Source organism: Falco biarmicus, chromosome 4 (assembly GCF_023638135.1).
Source record: "Falco biarmicus isolate bFalBia1 chromosome 4, bFalBia1.pri, whole genome shotgun sequence".
Classification (NCBI taxonomy): Eukaryota; Metazoa; Chordata; class Aves; order Falconiformes; family Falconidae; genus Falco; species Falco biarmicus.
The window spans coordinates 80,141,047-80,163,581 of NC_079291.1; the positions used below are offsets into that span (position 1 = coordinate 80,141,047).

The 22,535-nt window shown below is 36.5% G+C and overlaps 1 protein-coding gene across 1 annotated transcript in view; it reads right to left on the reverse strand.

The window, feature by feature from the left end:
- The window catches only part of BAIAP2L1 (BAR/IMD domain containing adaptor protein 2 like 1), a 43,346-nt gene that overhangs the window by 4,782 nt on the left and 16,029 nt on the right, over positions 1-22,535 (reverse strand). The window contains exons 4-12 of the mRNA XM_056334155.1: positions 7,709-7,770; positions 7,540-7,611; positions 7,064-7,201; positions 5,564-5,716; positions 4,939-5,106; positions 4,020-4,170; positions 2,639-2,846; positions 2,252-2,329; positions 1,732-1,897 (exon numbers count right to left, since the gene is read on the reverse strand). Of these exons, the coding sequence (XP_056190130.1) occupies positions 1,732-1,897; positions 2,252-2,329; positions 2,639-2,846; positions 4,020-4,170; positions 4,939-5,106; positions 5,564-5,716; positions 7,064-7,201; positions 7,540-7,611; positions 7,709-7,770 (1,196 nt within the window). The remainder of the gene's footprint in view (positions 1-1,731; positions 1,898-2,251; positions 2,330-2,638; positions 2,847-4,019; positions 4,171-4,938; positions 5,107-5,563; positions 5,717-7,063; positions 7,202-7,539; positions 7,612-7,708; positions 7,771-22,535) is intronic.

Consider the following 22,535-nt stretch of genomic DNA (forward strand, 5'->3'; position numbering starts at 1 on the left):
GCTGAACCTCCAGCAATTTCCCCCTTTTTTTATGTTTGTGAAATTGGGGTGAACTATTCTAAGAACTGGATACAACTCTATAATACAGAAGTGGTTTCTTTGAAGACACAGTATTCACTTAAGAAAGAAAATTAGTAAGAAGTTTCACTTCCTTTCCTCCCGTTTGTTAGAATTCTTTCTCCATGCTTCTGAAATGCAGGTAAAAGTTTAAAATTTAGATGTTACTGACTATTTCTGTTATTTGTGTCATGCTTGTGTCTTTCCAATGGTAGGGTATTTTTCCTAGAGTTCTGGAGTGATGTATTGGAAGGTAGTTGTATTTTTGTTATTAAGTGAATATTTTTACTTATTTTAAATACAGTTCATTCTCTTTGCTTGTCAGTATAACAAAGACCTGTTAACCCTCTCCAATGCCTAAGACCTCAAAGTAAAAAATGTTGTAGATACACCTGACATCCTCGTAGTAGACTTAAATGAAACAGCAGAGGAGGCTTCTTTAAAGACAACCCTTGTTTCGTGATGCCTTTCTATTTTACAGGAGTACCATTATAAATATTCGGTCATTCTTTGACCTGAAATGGACTCTTTCAACATTAGTCAGTGTGCAACAAACTTTCGCCTCCTGTTTTTTAAGTTTCTTCAGTTAATTTTACTTCCATAAAGTACAAATTTGCAAAAGCCACCTCAGTTTCTACTGTATGATTCCACAGATTACTTAGAAAGCAGAAACATCTGTCAGAAGGACAACCCAGAATTTGTTTAGATATTATATTGATATACAAAATAATTTAGTTGTACCAATAAATAATAAAATGTACATTTTTTAGCTGCTGGCAGCTTACTACAAGAATCCTGACTTCTGAGAAGTTTGCTATGGTACCTACTAATGGAACTTTGCATCTTACCCTAGCACAGTCTCTCAAATTTAGCATTTATATATATATAAAAAACAACATTATTTTTATTTATATATATAAAAATATATAAAAATATTTACATAATATATATTGATATATATTTAATACATATATAGAAACTTCCTTGCCATCAAAATGTAATCTCTTCAAGAGGCTTTTTGAAGAAAGTCTCAAAAACTTTTATCGCTATTAGATACACATCAACAAAATACTTAAACAAGCAGCAAGATGACTAGTAATTGCTAAATTTGATTAGATTAGTCTTCATTTTGAATCAGTTTGCTGACTTAATAGCAGAAATGCTAGGTTTATATGTCATTGTCTATTAATAAAACTGTATTTTCGCTCAGCTGTGTTTTTGCTGAATATAGCCATCAGTTAGTACACATACCTCTCAGCAACATCCACAAAACCAACACGAACTTGCACAGGGTTGTGTAAAGCATTCCTGAATACAGAGTTTAAGGTGCTTTAAGCCCCCTGTCCCCCTATAGCTCTAAATCACTTAAGATGATTAGTACTACTTTCTGTAAGACTTTATTTTCGTGTTTGACAGATGCCGTTCTGGGGAAGTTTGCTATGCAGAGTAAGTCTCCTAGTACTCTTAGTTATAGCCCTGAACAATTCTCCCTTCCTATTACTACAGATGGATTGAAATGCCAAGAAAACATGATACTCCTGAGGACAGCTACATCAAAGTCAAGCACAAGCGGGTAAGGTAGAATGTTCCAGGGCCTCATTTAAGAGCTCAGCTAAGTAGGTCAAGAAAAGTAAGCAGGGCAGAACATTGGGATTCATGGTATTGATTACTTACCGGACCTGCATTTTCTGGTCTGTCGGTTGTTGTTTTAACAGTAGTACCTTTGGAAGACTCCACTCTTTTATCTGTTTGCAAAGACCCCAGATAATCTGGTGGTGGGAGGACAACATCACCTTTTTCCACAAGATTTACAGAACTAATACTTCGGATTGGTGCAGGGCTGCAAGACAGAACCCAACAAATAACATTTTCAGTTCCTATAATACATCCCTCTCACTTAACCTTTAGCAATAACCAGGAAAACACAAAAGAGCATAAGCTGAAAGTTAATAAAGGCATACAATCCCATTGAAGTCAGTGGGACTGTCAACTAAAATTGGGCTGAAACCAGTTCTTGGGTCTTTGTGTAACCATTAAAACATTTTAATGTAATCAAGGCATCACACTGTAGGCTGTTAGGAAGTATTTACTGTATATGTTACTAAACAACAAAGAACACAAGCAGATTTTTTTTTTTTTAAAATAAATGTTAAGAAAAGATTTGGGCATTTCTGCAAATCACCCAAAATGTTACCTTGGCACTGGGACAAACGCTTTTTCTTCTGCTGGTTCTTCTAGTGGTCTAGTATACGACGATGGAAACCATCCTTTTCTGTAACGGGAAAGTTTTTCAATTTTATATTATATAAAATTGGAAAGATCTTTCAAAAAACAGCGAACCACACAGTGGACTCAAACTGAGATTTAACTTTTAAAGACCTGATTTCTGATGATACCAAATGAGTGCACAAAACATCCCTAAAATAAGTGCAGTGAGTTACCTTACAGAAGGACTCCATGTCCCCAGTCAGCGACAGCCAGCAGAAAAGGTGGAAAACCATTTACTAGTATCTGCTAACAAAATCTTGTGAGACACGCTTTCCCTTCGTGTTCAAATTGGGTAATATATTGATTATCTTACACTTTAGTTGCGTCATGTTCCCCATAAAGCCAGCCGTCCTTTTCTTCAGCTACAAGGAGCGTGATGATATCCCCCTGCGCAAAGCTAAGCAACGTCTTGTTACTGCCAGCAGTATGTGGGAAGATTGTCTTTACTTTTTGCCTTTTCATTATATTTAGCCCCGTGGCAACGGAAGTTGAACGTGATAAACTGGCATCATCTGAATTCTCTGTCAAAAAAGGAAACCCAAAGTAAACCAAAGCAAAACTAGCCACAGACTAACAAATTAAATACAATTAGTGGTCTGACAGGAAAAATAAAATAGAGGAATACTCAAGTGCAAACCAAGTTCTGAGACTTTGTACTGCTTTGGTTTCCACTTAGACACCTCAATTGTCTGCCAATGTTTCTTATCACCATGAAGTTCTTAATAGCATGTGCATTTATATACGCATTCACCCACCCCTATCACAAAGTTGAACCAGAGGTAAAAAGTTATGTAAGTTTTAACTTGCTACTTCTTTCCTCTTCTGGCATGAAACGTGCCACACGTTCACAGCCGTAAAAGACCTTTGAAAATTTTCCATTTAAAAAAAACAGAGAAGTCCAAGATTTCCTTTTCAAATGTGCCTAGCACTCAACTTCAACTGAATCAATGGCAGTTGCAGATACTTGGCACTTCACAGACACCAGATGTTTACCAGAAGACAACGTAAAGGAGATCTCAAAACTGTACGGTATTTGACCAGTACAATACATTGTAAATGTGTTTTTAAGGAAGAAATGCTGGAATTGCTATTATCACACTGTAGGAGTCCTGCATTTCTTACGTTGTGATCTAAGTTTAGTTCTTTCCCTTCCTTTTGTATAGCAGAGAAAGTAAAAAAAAATAATAAATCCATATATTAGAAAAACTTAGAAAAAAATCTTATATTTCAGGAAAGAAATACAAGACTGTGCTTGTTTTGTCCCACGTGCATTCTTCCCTAATGGCTAAATGCCCTTAAAGGAAATGAAAGCAAGACTGTAATAGTAGTTTATGTTTATTTATGTGCACTGAAATAATCACTCCAGTGTATCTTGTTCAAAATTATAGAATGTATTCTCCTGATAAGACTGGAAGTCATAACAGCACTTAACCTGGGTTAATCAGGGACACGCAGAAAGTGATTAAAACAGAATCTACCTATCTTGGCCTGCATTTTACTGCAAACAGTTCTTCCCTTCTTATAATGCATACTTCTCCTGCTAGGTAACTTACATAAATATTATGTAAAGACCATTTTCTGCTCCTCTGTGTGCCCTGGAATTCACATCAGAGTAGTCACAAAGTCTTAAGATAATTTTGAACAGTACAGTATGTCATTTACCCTTACATAGTTTGCAACAAAGTGACACTCACCTGCTGAATTACTTAGTTTTTCAGACGATGTCTTTGGAACCGTTGCAGGATTGTTAAACATATCAACTAGTGGACTAGTGTACGCCCTACCTGTAGGAGCAGGGGGCACCTTTGATGCATTTTCATGATGAGGATAAAAATTATTTCCAATCTAGAGTCACAGAAACAACAGTATCACAATACTGAGGAGCCAGTGACAATTAACTTGCAACACTGAATTCTAGAAAGCAATGCTTAAATATTCCCAAACAATACATATTTAGACCCATCAGAAAGTTTTCATGGTCCTATGAAATTGCTGGTAAAATAGTTTTTAAGAGGCCTATGTCCCTTGATAAAAGTGTCCCTTGATTTGTTGGTGGAAATGCTATGATAGCCTTTTTTACCACAAATAGCACAGTTACACCTAGATAATCTCCAGATTATTTTTTTTCAGACATTTACTAATATAATTTAGAAATTCAACAACTAATGGTGACACAACATACAAATAGGCAGAATTTATAATTTAAGCTGTACTCTAATAAGCTAATAATCACAGATGGAAGAAAGAAAATAGAAAATAATATTTTAAGTTTATATTGAACTAAGTATGTAATTACTGTTACTTACAGATAAGAACATAAGAAATCGAATGGTTAGAACAAAAGTAGTCCTGAGGCTGGGCTCTGCAGAAAAAGTCCTTGGCACTCAGCTGAAAACTGAGCCTTGTGTGGATATGTGTTTCTGCCTCCTATACTGTGTATTCTTCTAGTAGCTGAGCTTCAGCTTAAGGATTCTGCTTTCATACCCAAGCCCAGTATATTCCAACTGAAGTACGTTACAGAACTGATCCCAAATGCTTATGTACAAAAGAAGCCAGTGAAACCACCCTACTCACATCTGAGAGAGAACCTCCAACCACTAAAGAACAACATACCGTGGTATTTCTCTCTATCATTGGTGAAGGCTGTGGAGTTCCTGACACTGGAGTGGAACCAGGTGTCCTTATTTCATCTATCATCATTCTGACTTTTTCGGGTACTTTGGTGGCATCACTACAGATTTCCTGCCATCCAGGCAGCTTGGATTTCAGGAAGTCCGCACACTGCATCCAAGTTCAAAAAGGTACTTGTCAAAGATAGGTTTTTTCATAACATTGCATGGACTTACTTGTTAATTTGCATTACACCGAAATGGTAACACCAGCAAAATGAAAGTCTGAAGATTTTTGTAAGTAATACCTCTCTGAAACAAATAACATATGGTAGGAAGAAACTGTCCTTTTTCAGTGTCAGATACTAGAAATACCTGATCAGTCCAGATGTTTTTCTCTTAATATGATTCTAAAAAAGTCACAGTAACCGTTTATTGTTGCTACAATACATTTAAGAGAATACTGCATTGTAAACATTTTCTATGAACTGATCACAACACTTGCCTGGCACTACAGTGTTCCTTAGCTGTTTATGGCAGTCTGATCTATGTACTGCAGGAGATACTTAAGATCTCCAATATGATTAGATTTCAGGAGTTTTATTTCTGTTTACATTCATGCCACTGACCTGAACGTGATAGAAGTGCATGTGCTGGGTAAAGCTGCAGTGCTTGTCAACCAGGAAACAGAATCTTCTTTTTTCTTCAAGAAGAGCTTCTCTGCAGCCTTCTGCAATAAATCGCTGAATATCACTCTGCCGAGAGGTCACAGTTTCTAAATACTAAGGGAAAAAAAGAAGAAAATTACATACAGTATCTGTATTTTATTTCATACTATATCCAATTACCGAAGCAAACTCCAAGAGCCTTAGAAAAGGCTTTGGAAAAGGCAGGCTGGCGTAGGGTGGCTCTGCTTCCAAGTCTTTCTCTTTTCCTGCACACACCTACCTTCCCTAATCTCATCAGGTAAATGTATATTCTTATTACAGGCAATCAATAATCTGTTCAGGGGGTGGGGGAAGCAAAACAAGAAACAGTCTTTGAGCCTCTAAATAAACCGCTGCAGTAAATAAGAATACGGCATCACAGCAGCAACTGTGCTGAGCAATTTTAAGACCACAGGTGTTCCAATTAGACTAATTACCTTCATCTGTTCCATAGCAGTTACATTTACTCTCACAAAGCTATCATGAAATTCTACTTCATTTCAGAGGGGAAAAAGAATTATTACAAAGACTAAAATATATTTATCTGAGGTTATGAGGACTGATGGCTAAACTGTGATTAAATGCTAACTAATCCTTGAATTCTCAGTCCAACACCTTAAAAAAAAGAAATGTTATGAACATAGGTTAAAAGGTAGTAAGAAATAGGAGCTAGTACTATTTGTTTGCTATACTATGTTACAAACAAAGCTTTCTCTGGAAAGAAAATAAAAATAGAAAAATATGGACGAAAGAAATACATAAGCTAGAACAAAGTATTGTGCAAATGAAAAGATCAATGGCAAGGATTTTCTGAGACACACATGACAACCAGAATGTGACTTACTAATCTAAAACAGTTTGTCTTCATTGCCTTGCCATTTCTTACTTTGCCTCAAGATGACATTGCTGTTCTAGGATCAGTAGGAAAGGTAATAATAAGTGGTAAAAGAAGTTGGCATTTATCTACTTTGGGAAATTCCTTTATAGCAAATTATTACTGAATTTGCATAGCATAGCTGACTCCCTGTGCAAACCTCTGCATAATGGTGTAGTTACAGGGGGACTTAAAAAAAATAAATCAAGTAGTGGTCCAGAAACTGAAGCAGAAGTGTCTGTACATTTACAGCAGAACAGTCCAGAGCTGAATTTAAACTGGAATACCTACTCGAGGAGTGCCTTTAATATAAACCAACTCTGATGAACCAAAAAAGCATGTTCTCTGAAACTGCAGTTTAACTGCAGCCAAACAACTTAACAGAGGAGTTATGTGTATTAACTAATAACATTGCATATACAAAAATTGTGGTAAGCTTCAGAAGTCAAGTTCTAAAACAGACTCAGATGTGGCCTGTAATAGCTTAACATTTTCTGTTGACCACTTCTCATACAAGGAAAGAAACAAGTAAGAGACAATACACTGACCTCCATTTCTTTATGTTCATATTTCATTACATTTCGTGCTCCTTGGCTTTTCCTTCTGATTTTTTTCAGCTCAGCCTGAGACTTCTCTAAAGAATCTAATTTGCTTCTGTGCTCAGTTTGGTACCTCTTTAAAGTTGCCTGCAATCAAAGCATGTAAAACATCTTACAATGCATTCAGCCATGTAACTGGGTAAGTCACTAAAAAGCGCTACCATAAATTATGAGATATTACTAATACATGCCAAATGAGTCAGGCATGAGAGCTGCCTTTCTCAACTTTAGTTTAAAAATGCTATTAAGTTTTCATTGGTTTCCTTTTAAACTCAAAATATGCATGAAATTTTTTGCCATATTTATGTACCTAAAGCTCAGTTTGAACATATTGATTAATTAACTGTTAGGGAAGATTTCCTGAAAAATTCTTTTAACTAGCAATAGATAAATAAAATATGACTTTTAGAATTTAATGTACTTACATTCATATATTTTACATCCAGGTCTGTTTTCTTCTCCAGTTCAGATATAATGTCTTTATGAAATTTTTTGAACTTTAAAAGCAAATGAATGAATGGTTATTAAAAATTGGCAAAAGTAATTTATGATTTCAAAAGGAAAATAAATTTAAAAAGGAATTGTTTAACTTACACTCTCCTCTAGACTGTCATTAAGTTTCTTGTGTGTTCTTGACATTTCTACCAGAACTTGGCCTGTTGATAAACATACAACCATATTTGTTTTTCTCGTAGAATTCTGAAGTTAGTTAACAAAAAGCAGTAATAAAAAATACTTAACCAATACATTTATTAACTAGAATATATTTAAGAGGGATAGGAAACTTCTTGCTGTTGCTCATCACAGCAGTTTAAATAAATAACTAGATCTGGCCACAGACAAACCAAGAAGCTCATAAGTGACAGAAGAATAATTAATTATGTATTATCATGCAAAAGGGACGTGGAGTGCCAGACAAAACAAATACTTCCTTCTCTCCAGAATAGCTCATACCGATTTAGTAACAGCCTCTTTTCTTGCCAAGTCAATAGCACACAAGAGCTGGAGGTAGTTGTTACTATCCAAATAGCCACTATCTGGTTTTCAGTCTGAAAGATTAAACTTCAATGTTTATTAACTAAGTGCACCTTCAGAATTAACAAAGTAACCTTTACACTTTCATTCACAGCACACCTACTAAAACAGATCCCATAGGTACGCTGATCAGTTGCCCATGCTGTTTTGTCAGTGATTACAGCCTGACTGTATGCCACTAACAGCCAAGAAGCAGCAGATTTCTCAGCATCCTCTCAAGAGATTCTAAATATGTCTGTTATGCTCTGCTGTCTTCCAGTGCAAAGTTACACAGCTTACTTGTGAGTAGTTAAAAGCTGAACTGTTTCATTTTGCTTTAGGAGGATATAGAGAAAAAAAATACCTCAATCCTTTGGGTGTGGTTCTATGTGCAAACCAATGTAAACTGTGCCTGCTGCAGTCCTGCCCTGTGTGCAGCCAGCCGCTCATCCTGCTCTGGGTACAGATGGCCACATCATCCCCACTCCCTTCTTTGCGCTGGCACTGACGAACTGCGCGTGTGCCAGTCTTGTCTGGGAGATTGCAACACAGTGCTGAGAAGAGCAGCTGCAAGTGTCCTGAAGTGCCCAGTTTGGCTTCACCCAAATTAGACCTGTAGACAGTTACCGGGTCTCAACCAGGAGCTATTACAGAAAACTGGAAGTTCTGGGGGCCACGATCAGATACCCAAACTTTTGCATCTGAAAGTCTTGACTAGAGATGTGTTTCCCTGTCACTCCATTCCCATGGCAAGAACGGCAGGTTCAGTTCCACAGCTGGTTCACTGGCGTGCCTCCTCTGGTCATCTGTCTATTCCTCAACCATCTTTCAGTTATCCTGCCGTGAAGTATTTGCCATGCAGATGCTTGCAGTATTAAACCTGCAATAGCGCTGTCCAAATGTACGGGCAGGGCTTACAAAGCTACACACAATTGTGTAATTCTGATTACCTATCACTGCCAGAGTCACTGCAAAGGACTGCTCTGCGTGCCCCCTCCTATTTGTTATGTGATTCTCAGCTTCCTTTTTTCAAGGGAAAAAAAATAATAAAAATTCATTAAGTTCTCAACACGCTACTTTGCAAATCTTGTTTTCTACCATCCATATTCTTTGAGAACCCCTCCTGAGTTAGTCAGCAAAGACCTGAGGCTTCAGTTCCTTCAGGTGCACACAAAAGCTCCCAAAAGGTGCAGATAATTAAAAAATTTGGCTAACTAAAGTGAATGACAGAACTTTTAATGAGAATCTTCTCATCTTTGCCTTTCTCAGCATCTCCCCAGACATCAAAACCTGTCTCCCCATAATGCATCTTAGTGATTTGGTAACAATCTCCTATAACACAGATATATATTCCCATAGTGCCTGGGTATGTATTATCACCTGTCTCCCTTGTTATCTGTCATTCTCAAGTTATATCACCTCAAAATTTTAGTTTGAAACAGGAACTGTATCGCCTGTCCTGTGAACCAGTATGACCCAGCAGGTCTTTAACTAAATAATGTAAAATGTGGGTCTGCATCATCATTTATGGGGAAACACAAAGCAGTTCAGAAGAAACATGTGTCTCCTGACTTCTCATGAAGCCCTTTTCATGCCCCAGTCCCCATCTCTATGTCTGTACAACAGGCTAGAGGAGACTTGGAAAAAGGAATTAAGAGTACAATGAGAACAGTCAACCCCTTGATTAGCAAGAAAAAAAGAATTTGCATTCTGGATGGTAGATGTGAGAATCAGAGGGGTGCTGTATTATATATATATATATATAATTTTTTTCCTCCGAAGTCTTCTGTACAGCCTAGAGAGTGCTATGCTTTTTTTTGTTGTTAGAGTTGCTAGTGGCTACAGCAATACAAATACCATGAGAAATGAGAGGTGCTATAGTAATTAGTTGCTCATATGCTATACAGAAATACAATGTAGTTACATGAACACTTGAAGTAAGGACATGAGTAAGCTGCCTTGTTATTTTAAGGCTGTAGAAACAAACACGCTTCAGTCTGTAGTGTTTCTGTTTCACCGAACTCAACTGAAAATACACAGTTTAGACTGTAACAGGCTTTTACAATTAGAAGTTTTGTAAACACTTATCTGCAGCTTAAAAAGGAAAATAGTTTTAAAAGAAATCAGGAAAAATGATCAAGAAATACAAATAAAATTATGATGTTTGTTTGGTTTTAAATTTGCACGCTAGAAAGCTATTTGGGAAGTTACAGAAACCCAGGGTGAGTGTTGAAATGGCTCTCAAAATAATTGCCCTTATAGATTTTTGTTCTTTTGAAAATTAACTTATTCTCCCTCTTTGTAAAAAGTAGGTTCTGAGCATCTGCTGCCAAAGCAGCACACTTAGCTAATACTTGGCAACGCTAAGGGGGCCAACCCTAGCGCTCCAAGTACTGACAGACATCCAACAACATCGGGTATTGACTCAGCTCTCACATCGCTCTTTCACACTCCCTTCCTCTGGCCTGCCCTGCTACCACAGTGTAAATGCTCAATAAAACAACCCATTCACCTGGTGTGTCAAGAATGGAAAACCTGACGCTTGGAGGTTGTTATTTTTGTCTCACGCAGCACTTGAACTGACTGCAGCCTTCAAGTCTTAGTTCTGAATGCTTGGTTAGAAACAGGCTTTTTCATCTTTCTTACAAAAAATACTGCCAAAACATGTCCTGAAATCAAGAGAACTTTAAAAACAACACTTCTTTCTAAGTGGTTTGTGCTGGATTTATTTTACAAGTTTATTTTAGAGTGTTCTGGAACACTTCTAAATGGTATTTTTAGATATCAGTGACTGTATCTCTAATTGCATTTTCTTATTTCTCTCAACCAAAGACTCCCTGCATGCTACGCATCAGGCAAAAGCCATTCTATGCTGCAATCTCCTTGCTGCCACCGGTAATCCACAGGCACTGTATGTACTGGCCTACCCATTTAAGTTCCTCTTTCACGTTTTGAAGAGAACCCATATTAAGCATACTCTGACCTATTCAGATTTAAATTGTAGTTTAAATTAGAGGTCAGATTCTGCACTTTGAATAAATAGAGAAATTTTTTACACTGAACAGATACCATGTTTCTTTATTGCCAGTTTAAGATAATGGGTTAGCCACATTTTGATAGCCTTCCCAAATAAAGTTTATACAAGGGGACAAGTTTTTGTAGAAAACTGATTCAGGGAAAACAAAACAACCCCTAGCCTACATGTGACAGTGTCCAAATGGAATGGAAACTCAACAACTTGAGTAAAATGTTTTGGTTTTAATTACAATGGTGAATTATAGAATAGCTCTAATGAAGACAGTGGGTTACTCTGGATTAATAACAGCATAACCTAAGGCCAGGCTCTAATGTTCAATCATTATTTCTCCTGTAAAAAGGTACAGAAAACTACTTCAGGTGAAGACAAACATGTTTCTCACACTGAGTAAAAATATTTTGCTATATATTAATAAGAGGTCATAATACACAATGACCAAGTACACAATGACCTCATCGTCATTTATTGGCAAACCCCAAACCTATGAAACATAATGACACGGCTAGAGTGCATGGTAAGAGACCACTTAAGTCCAACTTGTGGCAAACATACTGTAAACTTGAACCAGTTTTAGGTATCATATTATCCAATAAATTTATAAACCAAACCCCTGGTCTTGATGATAAATGTAACAATTAAAATACTGGCCTTTCAAAGATACTTCTGCTTTTCACTCACCCACACCCAAACGTAAAGTCTTTGGGACTAAAAGAGTATATGTACATTAAATATTCCCACATTTTGTTTTAGAAAATAAAAATGTAGTTGCACATGTTTATAGATACTTGTTCTGTTATTTTGCTGTTACCTTATAAGTGCACTACAGGGAAGAGAAGAAACAATCTCTTTCAGGTAGGGATTTTGGGGGAACATCTCAAATAACTTCAACATTTCTCATGTATGGTTCTTGAAACCATGCTGCATAATACAGCTGTAATGACCATGAGATATGACCATGAACAGTAACACCAAGTTCTCTGGTAAATTTATTTTAGTTTCAAGTAGGTTCAATGTACAGGTAGAAAGTTCTTTTAAGCTGAAACTCCAGGAATTTGTGGAATATTTTTAGGCTTAACCAAGGCTGCTGGTCGTATCTCTATTTTCTATTGAGAAAATAAGACAGACTAAAATCCCATTAATGCTGTTGGTTTTGTTAAAAAAAAAATAATCACTGACACAAAATGTGTTACAGTTATTTCTCTATACACAGCATCCCATCCTTAAAAGACTGCCTTCACAGTAGATGAAAACCAAGAAAAGATTTCTAACAGAAATACTTGTTGTAAGGCCAGAATACAGAGCTTCTGCAGCGGTTACACTTCAGCCTCACTGTTTGTGCTCGGTGACTGTACTGGTTATTTATCTTTTTAACTTATGTTAACTGTTCTTATGAATAGAAGACTAGAAGAATTAGTTCAAGTTAGAAACAAAAACTGAACTCCATCAATAAAGTTCTGTATAGAAACAAATATTAACAGCCACCAACAAAATCACTTAAACTTTCAATACACTAACTGGCTATATTAGAATAAATAAAAGTATTAATTGCATCACCTTACTTAATACATACTTCAATTTTGTTTTATTTAGAGCAGGTCACTCTTGAAAAAATTCAAGTCTTTTAGAGAGACTTTCTTAGATGTCTGGGAATGGACAAAGCACTTCATTAGATCACTCATTTATCTCCTGTTGCCCTGTTTACATTCAGGGCAGGTCCAGTAACTTAATGTCTTAAAGATGAAACCACATAATTATTTACATTAAACAAGAGAATGAAAGGCTGAGTCAAAGCTACACATGGAGACAAGAGAGTTCAGGTGTATCATTAGATGCCATTTCTGTCAAGATGCTCACTCTCTTTCTTCCAAGTTACCCTCTGCCCAGAAGAAAGGCATTTCTGACAAGGGAAAGTTAGAAACAAAGTCCTTTGAAGCCAGTAGCCCCTAAAAGGTAGTCAAAATAAAAAGTTTCAAAGGAATACAGTATAACAAATAAGTATGATTCAACAAAACATCTGTTAAGGTTCAAATGTGTTAAATTTATCATTCTGTCATAGGAAGGACTTATTGCAGGAGGATTTAATTGTGCAACAGACGCTTTAAAGAAGGCAAAAAAAAAAAATCTTAATGGAACTTAATGTGAAAGAATAAAATCATAAAGAAGGGCAAAGTAATGTAAAACTTCCTAAGCTCTAACTGTACTTTGCTTCTAATACAATTTGTCCAGAATGCTTTAAAAAAGCCCACGATCTGTAGAATTAATACTAATATGCACATAAATCAATAGGACTAGGTCAAGTCTGCCTTTCCTTACTGCATGAATGAACATGAAATAGGAGGCAAGGAGTGAGCCTCTGTAGTTCATTTCATAAAATGGCATTGACACATGGCCTTTCAATGCCATTTTATGAAGGTCACTGCAGAAGGTGAAGGGGAAGAATAACAAAATGAATAAAACCTACAACAGAGAAAAGGGGAGGAGATATCAGAGTACAATAAAGTATTTTAAGTCCACTATACATGCTAGATGTAGTGCTCTGAAGCAGTACCTCCAAACAGATAGTTGTTTTGCTAGATCAGCAAATAAATAAAAATTGATCCAAGAATGCCATGTAGAATGTAGAGTTCCTCTTTGCTTCTATTTCTGCTTGATGTCTGCATTTAGTTTTAAAATATAGACAGTTCTCACTAAGGCTGTGAACAACAGATACGTTTCTATGATATAACAAGCAAATAGGTTAATTAATATAAACCAGATTAAACACAGGTTAAAGGAAATAAAAAACCCCCCACACCGTGCCACAATGGCTGAAATCTCTGTATTCATGTACTAGTCCAGTACAGTAAAATGCAAAAGTGGTATTGGTTATGGACCATGAGGAATGAAACTGGACAAAATGATATTACTGGACCTGTAAAGATTAAATTTAAAGTACTATACAGTTAAAAGATATATAAAGATATAAAAATGTAGTCCTGTTAACAGCATGTGGTGCCAAAGTTGTTTGCATTAGGCTCCGGCACAAAATAAATTGCAGCAATTATTCATTTAGCATACAAATAGTCTCATGCTTTCAGCTCCCCTTATGTAAGCATTTTATATGAAGTTGCTTTCAAAGCACCTTTTCTCATCTAAAGTTAGCTCACAATATTTCAAGTAATTACCTGAAACTGATATAACGCTCAGAGTTAAGAAGTTTCAGTTTCCCTATAGCTCAATTTTATCACTACTTTCTCCACAAGTTCCATGCCTTCTAAATATATTTAAAATCTTTTTAGATGTTTTACAGTCTCATTGATACAGAAGAGATAAACAGTCCTCCAAAGTTTGTATGACCCTGGAAGATGCCCAACTCTAAGTATCTTGCCCACATGTCCAGACAAAACCAGTAAGCAATAAATAGCATTGTACAAGGCACTTGCTTATTGCGTGAGCTGGGCAGCTATGGTGTTAGGTGGTGACAAACTCAAGTGCTCTACTTTCTCCTTCTCATAGGGCTCATATAGCTCCCTAGTGAAAAAATACAACCTAGCCCACTCACAGAGGTTTTATGTATGTTTGACCATAGTCAAAACTGCATCTACTTGAAATTCAAAATCAAGGGGGGGATGGGAGAGAACACCACCAAAAAGTATACGGCCTGTTTTTATCCAGTCAAGATATTTCTTTCCAGCTACATCATAGGCACCATGCTTTAAGAGGAGTCCACAGCTGTTTTAATCAGCTGACACTACTTTCTAGGTACAACATACCTCTATTGGAAGCAAAGAACCTTTTACTGCAAATACTAAGTTCTGTGCTTCCCAAAATATTTGCTTTATTTTGATATGTACATATATAGCATATATGTACAAATACCTATCTATACATTTCACTGACAGCTTGTTCCCTCTGCATCAGAGCCAAATAGCATCAGGGGAAAAAACAGATAACAAAGGTGGCTAGTAGCAGGCTGCCACTGCTGTTTTCTCTTGGTCATCCTCCTATCAAGCTTCTTGGATCCAGCCAGGAGCATATGGCCGATGGGATTAAGTGTGGTGACAGCCCAACTGTGGCTGCCGTCTTCACAAGGACCTCCATCTTCTAGCCACAGGCTTATTAGGTTGAGGAACTGGCTGGAAAAATGCATTCAGGACCAGTTATAAGATGAAGCTGGGGTTTTACCCAAAATGAATTTGTCTCTAAAGGGAAAACCAAAAAGCCTAACCACCAATTCTCAAGCTTAGCTGTATATTATTTAGAATAAAATTTGCTAGAACACATACTTGGCAATACTCTCTTAACACCTCGATTACACATTACTCTCTGCGTGAGGAATATAATCAAAGAATCTTGCTATTCAAAAATCCTTTTCGCATTTCATAATCAGACCAACAGTGAAGGTACGGATCACAGTTCGCTTCTACTGTAGTAGCCTAGCACCTCTTATTTATGATAGTATTTTCTTGTAGTTCAGGATCAAAATTACGTAGTAATCTTTTCCTTATCTTAAAAATTTCTCGATGATAATGTGAAAGAAAATAGTTTAAGACTGCATAATGAGGAACTTTCCCAATACATAAGACAGAATTAAAGTTACTTGAATTAAAATTATGGTTTTTTTTAAAACTCTGGAATATTTAAGCATTACAGGATACAAATAACTCAGCTCTTTACACCTCAGAAAGTCTATGACTGTTTATAAAAAAAGCCATATTCAGGTTAAGCCCAAGGATCAACATGCTTTTTAAATATAATTTACTTAAGACTAAAATTAATGCCAAATTCTTTCAGCTTGACACAAGTGATTTTAAAAAGTGCTACAAAATTCATACCATGCACTACATGCTGTAAAGTGGGCAGTGAACTGTTCCTAAATTAGCTATTCCCACATAAGACTTTACTGGAGTGAATATTTAAGAAATTATCAAGACCATTACAATTTCCAGTTACTCTGAGTCTGTTCTTGATGTGATGCTCCTATTTCACAACTTTAAACAGAACAAAAATATTTGCTTACATTATATTTTAAAGAGGAATGTGACTTTATTGCAGTTTTAGTAAAGCTCAGTCTGGTAGTCTAATTCCCCTTTCTCTCCCAAGTTGTTTTGATCTCTTAGTCAAAAGAATTCAGATTAGGATTTTTTAAACGTACTATATCACTGAACAGATGTTAATTAACATGAAATATTAATCTTGTTTCAGATGATTGGTAAGCATAGTAACTAAATTTTAATGTTCAAAAAAGGAAAGGAAAAGCATATGCCACATAAATAATGCATGAAAAATGGCAAACTTGTTTTTCCACCTGTTACTCCATTACTAGTATATATGAAGACTGCTGCAGGCATTTTTTTTTTTTTTTACACAAACATATAAACCCACAATATATTAAGGTACGTATGCCAGAGACTGATCTTTCATAGGGCCTTGAAAGCCTTACATACAATAGCTTTTCAGGCTTGAGCTGCAGTGGTATCAGGCAAGTGAGTTGTAATCCTTGCACAAGTCAGGTGCAAAGAAAAGTTGCAATACAACCACAAGCCTGAACTTGCCCGTACGAAGCTCTGCTGTTTTTAGGCAGATTAGTTAGGAAAGATCATAAAACAGAGCTAATTTTTATTTTCCAGCAGGACTGGAACACACAAATCATGCTAAACAGCAAAACCTGAGGTTCTTTACAGGTTCCAGTACTAGAAAGGATATATATTTAAGATACTGTAAACATTGTATTAAATTTGATAAAATGCAAGAAATCACTGCAATTTTTATTACAGCACTTTGGAACTGACACCAAGTTTCACAGTATTAATAGGGTCAAAAAAAAAATAATTGCCCAAATTGTTAGTTGTGTCACCTTCCCCCCCCCCCCCCCCCCTTAGGAATGTTAAGGACATCTACAACTGATAGTGGATATTTTTTTTTTGTTTTGTTTAGAAATAATTCATCAGGAAGAGCTGGCTGTACATACAAAATATTGTTATACTTTCAGTTAAAAAGATTTACAAGGTAGTTATATACACGATGTCATTTTCTTCATAATGTTGTCATTTACTTTCCATTTATTTCTCTTACTATGAAGACAACTAAACATATTTTCTTTTCACCAGCTTTTAGGCTTATTTCTTTGCCAACAGACATGCCTGGGGGTAGTGGTGAAGAAACACTAAGATTGCTAAGCATCAGCCGAGAGGGAGCAGCCTGCTGCACTAGCCCTAACACCTTCTGATCATACTATGCTCAGCCAGGTTCAAAGAGCTGCCAGGGAAGACGTGCCTGCTGTGCACGCACAATGCCTGCTGTCACACTTCAGGTTACTCTTTTCTAGGCAGACACTAGCCACAATCTAGAAAACACTGCACGTACACACTGGTGAAGTTCAGGGTGCCCTTGCCAGGGTTTCCACTGCAAGATGGAAGATGTCTTCGCTATGTGTGAGACTCATCTGAAATTTAGCTGTTCCAATACAGTTAGAACATCTTTAAGGATGCCCTTCAGGGTATTTTCACTATTTTCTCAGGCCTTTGAGGCACAGTGTGAAGATATCGAGGAGGCGCACACTCGCTGTGTTTTGAATATCTAATTTTTCCCACGAGGGTGCGTGGTCACATGTATCATTACGGATGTTCTGTGCTAAACTCCAGAATCACGGTACAGAAGTAGGTGTACTTACAGCAGCAGCTGCAAAGACACTTGCACTGCTGTCACAGCTCTAACACTAACCGTAACACTGTAAGGGTGCACCACAAGGAACAGTACTGCCAGTGCTACCTGTGAACAGTTAACCACCCTGAGAAATTCAGGGCTATATACTGGAAGAGTGTTACACCTGTATCTTATCACTGACTACAATCAGGAGAGTCTGCATCAGTTTACAGGTTGCTGTAAGGTCAGGGCAGGGCAAGAATAAAATATCTATACTGGACAGAAAAATGCGACCAAGTATCTAGAATTTAATCTGAAAAAATAACTGGAAGTCCTACGAATATCAGTCTTCTTTTCTTCCCCTGGTGCTACTGCAATCGTTCCCAAAAAGCCTTGTGTATTTTCATATTCTGCTCCTCCCTTCAGCCATTTGAACCAGAACATTTTCACCTTATCTACAAGTCTTCCTAACAGGAGTTACAACATGACTGTACACAGAACAAACTTTTTTTTTGGGTAGTCCTGTAAGGACAAGGTGCAATATCAATTTTTAAGCATTTACATGATTTATGTTTAATAACAAACCCACCTCTTCTTCACCCCATTTCTTGGTAAGATTTGTATTTTAGCAGGGAAGGATTACAGAATTTAAACCCACCAAAAGATCTTGAGCTAACAACTTTGTTCAGCTTCACTGTATGATGCCACATGATCACTCATTGTCCAAGACATGTTTTGTGGCAACCCTCTTCACTAATTATTTATTTTTTTGTGATTTTTGTTCATTTGTTAATTATAGGTCTGGATATCAACATGGTAACAGGTTTCTCTTGCCTTTCTTTTTGGTTTATTAATGGCACAGTGCCAAATATTCACCACCACTCATTAACATAAACTTGCAGGAGCTTTTGTCAGGCCATTGGCAGGGCACATGCTTGTGTATGAATATCTGAATAGTTAAATTGATTTATAAATCAGTGAATATATACAGCTTCCGATAGCTCTACAATAGATGATCAAGCAAATTATTAGATGTGGAGTTAAGCTGTTCATATTTAAGAGTCTAAGACTGAAGTTCTTCTTCCAGCAGACTTTTGTTAAAAGTTTACATGCAGAATACTGAACATCAAAAGCCACAATACTGATTCTAGAGGGGGAAAAAAATTGTCACTATGATTGTTTGGCTCATTTTGACCTTATAAAGTAGAACTATAAATAGCAGAAGGTTTCCACTAATCCAGTCACTATTTTCATCAGTAGAAACATATCTAGACAGGCTGGCACATCTCCTTCCATCTTTCTTTAGCAGATTGGTGGTACTTATAGCACAAGCCCAGAATGTTACTGTAAAATTAGAAGACACAAAAACCTCACTCCTGTATAAACACAGACTACTTTGTATTTTCAAGGTAGCTGTCTGTGTACTTTTGACAAGAAAAGAATGAAGTGGCTTCTTCCAATGCAACTTCATTATAAATATAGTAGAAGAGTGTTTTATTAATGCTCCATAGCAAAAGCTGGCCTGATTCTAACTACTTGACTGCAGCCTTTACGCTAATTTCCCAGAAGTTTCCACCAGATGAGGTGCTAAAGGGGTTCTGTTGTTGCTGGCACACTTCCCTTTCTATCCAACATCACCTATTCCAAAAGCAGAACATTTCTACTATAGAAGAGAAGACACTGATGCAGTAAGTAAGATGGGACAAGATGACAGATCTCTTTAGTTTAAATGAGCAGGTGAAGAGAAGGATGCTCGGTGTCATCTTTCCAAGACAAGTGAAATATGATTCCAGCTGAAAGGGTCAATTTAATGTTATTGTAAGCCAACAACACTGCCCCCCCCCCCCTTTTTTTTTTTAATTGATGTGCAGCTAGCTACATTCATCCTAAATTATGGAATTTTCTCATTTTCTGCTTGGCTTTCTCAACAGTGAGAGTGCCACTTAAGTGCTATATCACAGAAGTAGAAAGAGCGCTACAGCTTTGAAAAGTACCTGCTCAAGTGGCAATTTTGCTTATTAATCAGGAAGGAAATAGACTGGTTTGAATGACAAATACTTGCAAGATAGTGTTTAAAAAAGGTGGTGTTGCCTTACATTACAGTCCAATTAGAAATTTTTCATCAAGGAGGTATGTTCTTTTTAGCAAAAATAGAATTTTCCAATTCAGTTCCAAAAATTTTTCAATACAAGTTGTCCAATTAAAGCTCAGTTTCTGATATCTAAAATATCTCATTTCTGCAAATAGAAATGGGGGGGGGGGGCGGGGGCGGGGAAGAGAGTGAGAGAGGAAGAAAGAAGTCCACAGGGTTTCTCTTAGTTGGAAATGTAAAATGAAGTGGTTATCATTAACAAAAATAATCAGACAGAACTCTCTATAGATTGAACTTCACACTAATTACATTTGTATTAAATTTACATTATCAAATTGTTAATCATTAACTTGCTTTTAAAAAAAGCTAGAAAAATTATCAAAGGATCTCTATGCTCCTGTAAGACATTATTGAAGAGCTCTAACTTACTAGCTTACTCACATAGATTCATAAGAAATACTAACTATTGAATAAATTGCAGGTCTATTCACTAACCATTAGCTTATTTTCTTAACTGACTAATGGTTTATCAGCCTTGACTCTCAACCTAACGTGCAGTTACCCCAATAACTATAGATATTTGGCTAACTGAGGAGAAACGTAAGGGGTCTCAAAAAAAGGAAACATGCATCTAAAGAACCCCTGCCCCAGTTATCCGTATCACAGTATTACTGTAATTACTTTTATTACTATGTGTATTACTCTAACACTTCACAATTGAGATTTTGCCATGCTTTGTCAAATACAAAGTCAGAGACCTTTAAAAATCCCACCACTTTATGAGCAAACCTGCACCGCATGAATATGTTCAAATACTGTCTTTTAGACCTGAAGAACAGCCCTTTCTTTTGTGCACAAGAGAAATATCAAGTTCAGGGCTCATCCTCCATCAGGCAGAAATTCCACCTACTGTGTGCACCATTAGAAGTTTTTGGGTTTTCTTCTCCACAGCTCTCCCTATCTCATGAGTACCACAACACAGAAATCTTTCAGTCCAATACTTGCTTCTCTAGATTACCCGTAGTGGTTTTTAAACAGAAAATTTCTCCTGAAAAGAACTCAATTTTTTTCTGAATTCTTGCATTTCAGACTGTAGATGAGCATAAGCTTTTGCATACCTGTTTCCAGATAATTTTGAACAGAATGAGACTATGAAAAAAAAGCCTATAACAGAGTAATCTTTAAATAAACTATCACTCTTGGTTAGATTAGGGAAGAGATTTTATCTCCTCTGATTTTTTTTTAACGTGCTGAATTTCTACATTTTAGTTTCACTGGTCAAGAGCATGCAATATAATATTTTTCTTACAATTTGGCTTTTAATATTTTGACAAACAATGAACAGTTTACACTTAATAGTTCTTGAGGCATAAGCTCTAGGTACAGACCCATAATGTAATTGTGACTGCTATAGATACAGTTGCCACACAACAAACAAATTGGGACTTTACACCCACAATATAATACATGAGTGTAGCTAAAATAACTGGCAGGAGCTGAACAGGATAGTTAGGAAGATATGAGGAGGAGTATAAAAATGGGTGAGCAGCAAAAAACTTCCTGATTCCTTGAGGAAGAGAAGGCCACAAAGACTGTGTTACTAGAAGAGAGTTATTATAAGCACTATAAATTGCTAAGACAAAGCCTCATAGACCTGTATTTTTGGCAAGAAAAAAGACATTTCCAACACATCATGAAAGTTACTATTTTAACACCATCAGTGGTATAGTAGCTACATGAAATTATTTTTAGTGCATTACTCAAACCCAAAATTTTCTTGTGCTGATGTGGTATGCTGAAATTTAAAATGTTAATAATTAATACTATTCAAAGTGTGCAGTTTCTCATTTCCTATCTTTTTTTTCCTAGTAGGATTTCCAAAAGGTGCCTAGGAAAGAGATAAGCAAATTCCGTATTGCAGAATAACTTGAACTCAAAATTCAGGTTACATTCCTAAAAGCTCATAGCCAAGTCTGAGGAACTACAAGCTGAGAAATTTAGGGGAATAAAAAATTAGAAAGAACATTGACCTAAACTGACTTATCTCTTACATTGCACTCATAATACAATCCTTATGGATATTACTCTGCTTCCTCAACTTACTCATATTAAGTTATTCTGTATTGAAACAATTCAGAGAGCTCCAACCACACTTGGAAGATACAAACACTTAGTACAAGAGCTTGAAACAGCTGGAATATCTAGATTTCCATTTCATACTTGTGTTTCCTCCTTCTGCTCCAATCTAATTCGACAGAAGAAAGCACTCTGGCATTTTTACTTGATTCTTTTTGCCCCACTAATTCTCTGCCCACTATGCATTTTACCTTCTACTTCAAAAATTTTCTTCCCCGTTTCTTTTCCATTTCTACCCTGCTGTGGGGTTGGTATCCATTTTACTGTCCCATTACAGGAAGACCATGCTCTGTGTTTCCTTATGAGAAGGAAGGATTTACTGTGGTTTTGATACAGATCTTTACATTACACTTGGCAGTAAATATGCTCTAGGTCACCCAGCAAGTTTGGGTTTGAACTGTAAAATGACTCAGTGCAATATTCCAGTAACGACGCCACATAAATTCTAAGGAATACTGTGTTTTAGCTATCCGAGCCTCACAGTCCGTTCATAATTACGTGTAAGAAGTTTAATGCAA